At 62.8% G+C, this 1,290-nt stretch overlaps 1 protein-coding gene across 1 annotated transcript in view; it reads left to right on the top strand.

The window, feature by feature from the left end:
* The window catches only part of PTPRN (protein tyrosine phosphatase, receptor type, N), a gene marked incomplete at its 3' end in the record, with an annotated part of 8,737 nt that overhangs the window by 1,881 nt on the left and 5,566 nt on the right, over positions 1 to 1,290 (top strand). Inside the window, exons 5-8 of the mRNA XM_009866782.1 lie at positions 50 to 129; positions 278 to 496; positions 970 to 1,056; positions 1,208 to 1,290. The exon at positions 1,208 to 1,290 is cut by the window's right edge and continues 3 nt beyond it. Of these exons, the coding sequence (XP_009865084.1) occupies positions 50 to 129; positions 278 to 496; positions 970 to 1,056; positions 1,208 to 1,290 (469 nt within the window). The remainder of the gene's footprint in view (positions 1 to 49; positions 130 to 277; positions 497 to 969; positions 1,057 to 1,207) is intronic.

Below are 1,290 nucleotides of genomic sequence, written 5' to 3'. Positions count from 1 at the left end.
TGTTGCCTCTCCTAGCAGGTGCCTCACAACCTCTGTCTCCCCTTCCCAGGTGTTGCTGGCCCTGAAGTGCCCACAGCAAAACGAGTGGGTCTGCAGCAGAGTGGTGCTGGAGGAGTTGCCACACCACAGGTAGGATGTGTGTGGGAGGTGGAGGGCAACCCCCAAGGGTCTCCTCAGAGGTCCCAGCTCCTCCCTTTCCCTCTTCCCAGGTGACAGAGGGGGACATGCAGCACGGAGAGGAGCCAGTGCCCCCTTCCACCACAGTGCCGCCCCCCAGAATCCCAGCCAGCAGCTCCACAGGGGATGGGTTGAGGGGCAGGGCAACATCCTCGCCAGCCCCCCGGGCTGAGCCACAGCGAGCACAGGGTGGGGACGTGCTCAGCTCAGGGAAGCCGATCGTGGTGGAGAAGAAGAGCTACACAGAAGCAAAAAATGGTGGAGCGCAGCAGGGCACGCGGCCACCGGACGAGTATGGCTACATCATCACAGACCAGAAGTGAGAGACGGGTTGGGTGAGAGGGTGCATGTGTGGACAGTCTGCATCCCCCTCACACGCACCAGCTGTCCACATGTTCAGCTGAGCCTGTTTGGGTCTCTGGTAGGGTGAGGTCTCTGGTGGGATAAGCTCCCCCATCCCCTTTCCACCCACAGTCTTTGTCCCACCCCAAACCTTCCTCTCTCAGCCCACACGAAGGCCAGAACTTGCTGCAGGACGGGAGGCTGGGACAGGGTCAGCCAAGTGTGTCTGCACAACTGCTTCTGTGCATGCTCACGCTCAACAGGGGGTCACCTCAGCCCCATCACCACACATCCCCGTGCTCTTACCTCCTGCCCGCCCTGACACCCTGCAACTCTCGCTGCATGTGTAGGACTCCCTAAGCCTACCAGTCTCTCTTCCCCAGCCACGGGGAGTGTGGGCTCTCCCCTCACCCCCAGTGCCCACTCCTCACCCTGCCACTGTCTCTGCAGGCCCCTGGGGCTGGCTGCTGGCGTGCAGCTGCTGGAGCTCCTCGCCAAGCACCTCCACCTCTCCACAGCCAGCTTCATCAACATCAGGTGAGGGCAGCGCGGCCATGGCGTACTGCTGTGACAGCTCTGGCCATGTGCAGCCACCCCATGTTGGGGGGCCAGGGAGGGGCCAAGCTATGGTGAGGATGAGGGGGGCTGTGCTTCCCGGTTTCACCCTGTGTCCCCCTGTCCCTGGCAGCGTCGTGGGTCCTGCGCTCACCTTCCGCATCCGACAGAACCCCAAGAACTTCTCTCTGGCAGGTGTGGCCAGACAGGCCGGGG

This window comes from Apaloderma vittatum, unplaced genomic scaffold (genome assembly GCF_000703405.1).
Source record: "Apaloderma vittatum isolate BGI_N311 unplaced genomic scaffold, ASM70340v1 scaffold26683, whole genome shotgun sequence".
NCBI lineage: Eukaryota > Metazoa > Chordata > Aves > Trogoniformes > Trogonidae > Apaloderma > Apaloderma vittatum.
Note: the sequence above shows the minus strand (reverse complement) of the source record. Positions and strands in the feature narration are given on the sequence as shown.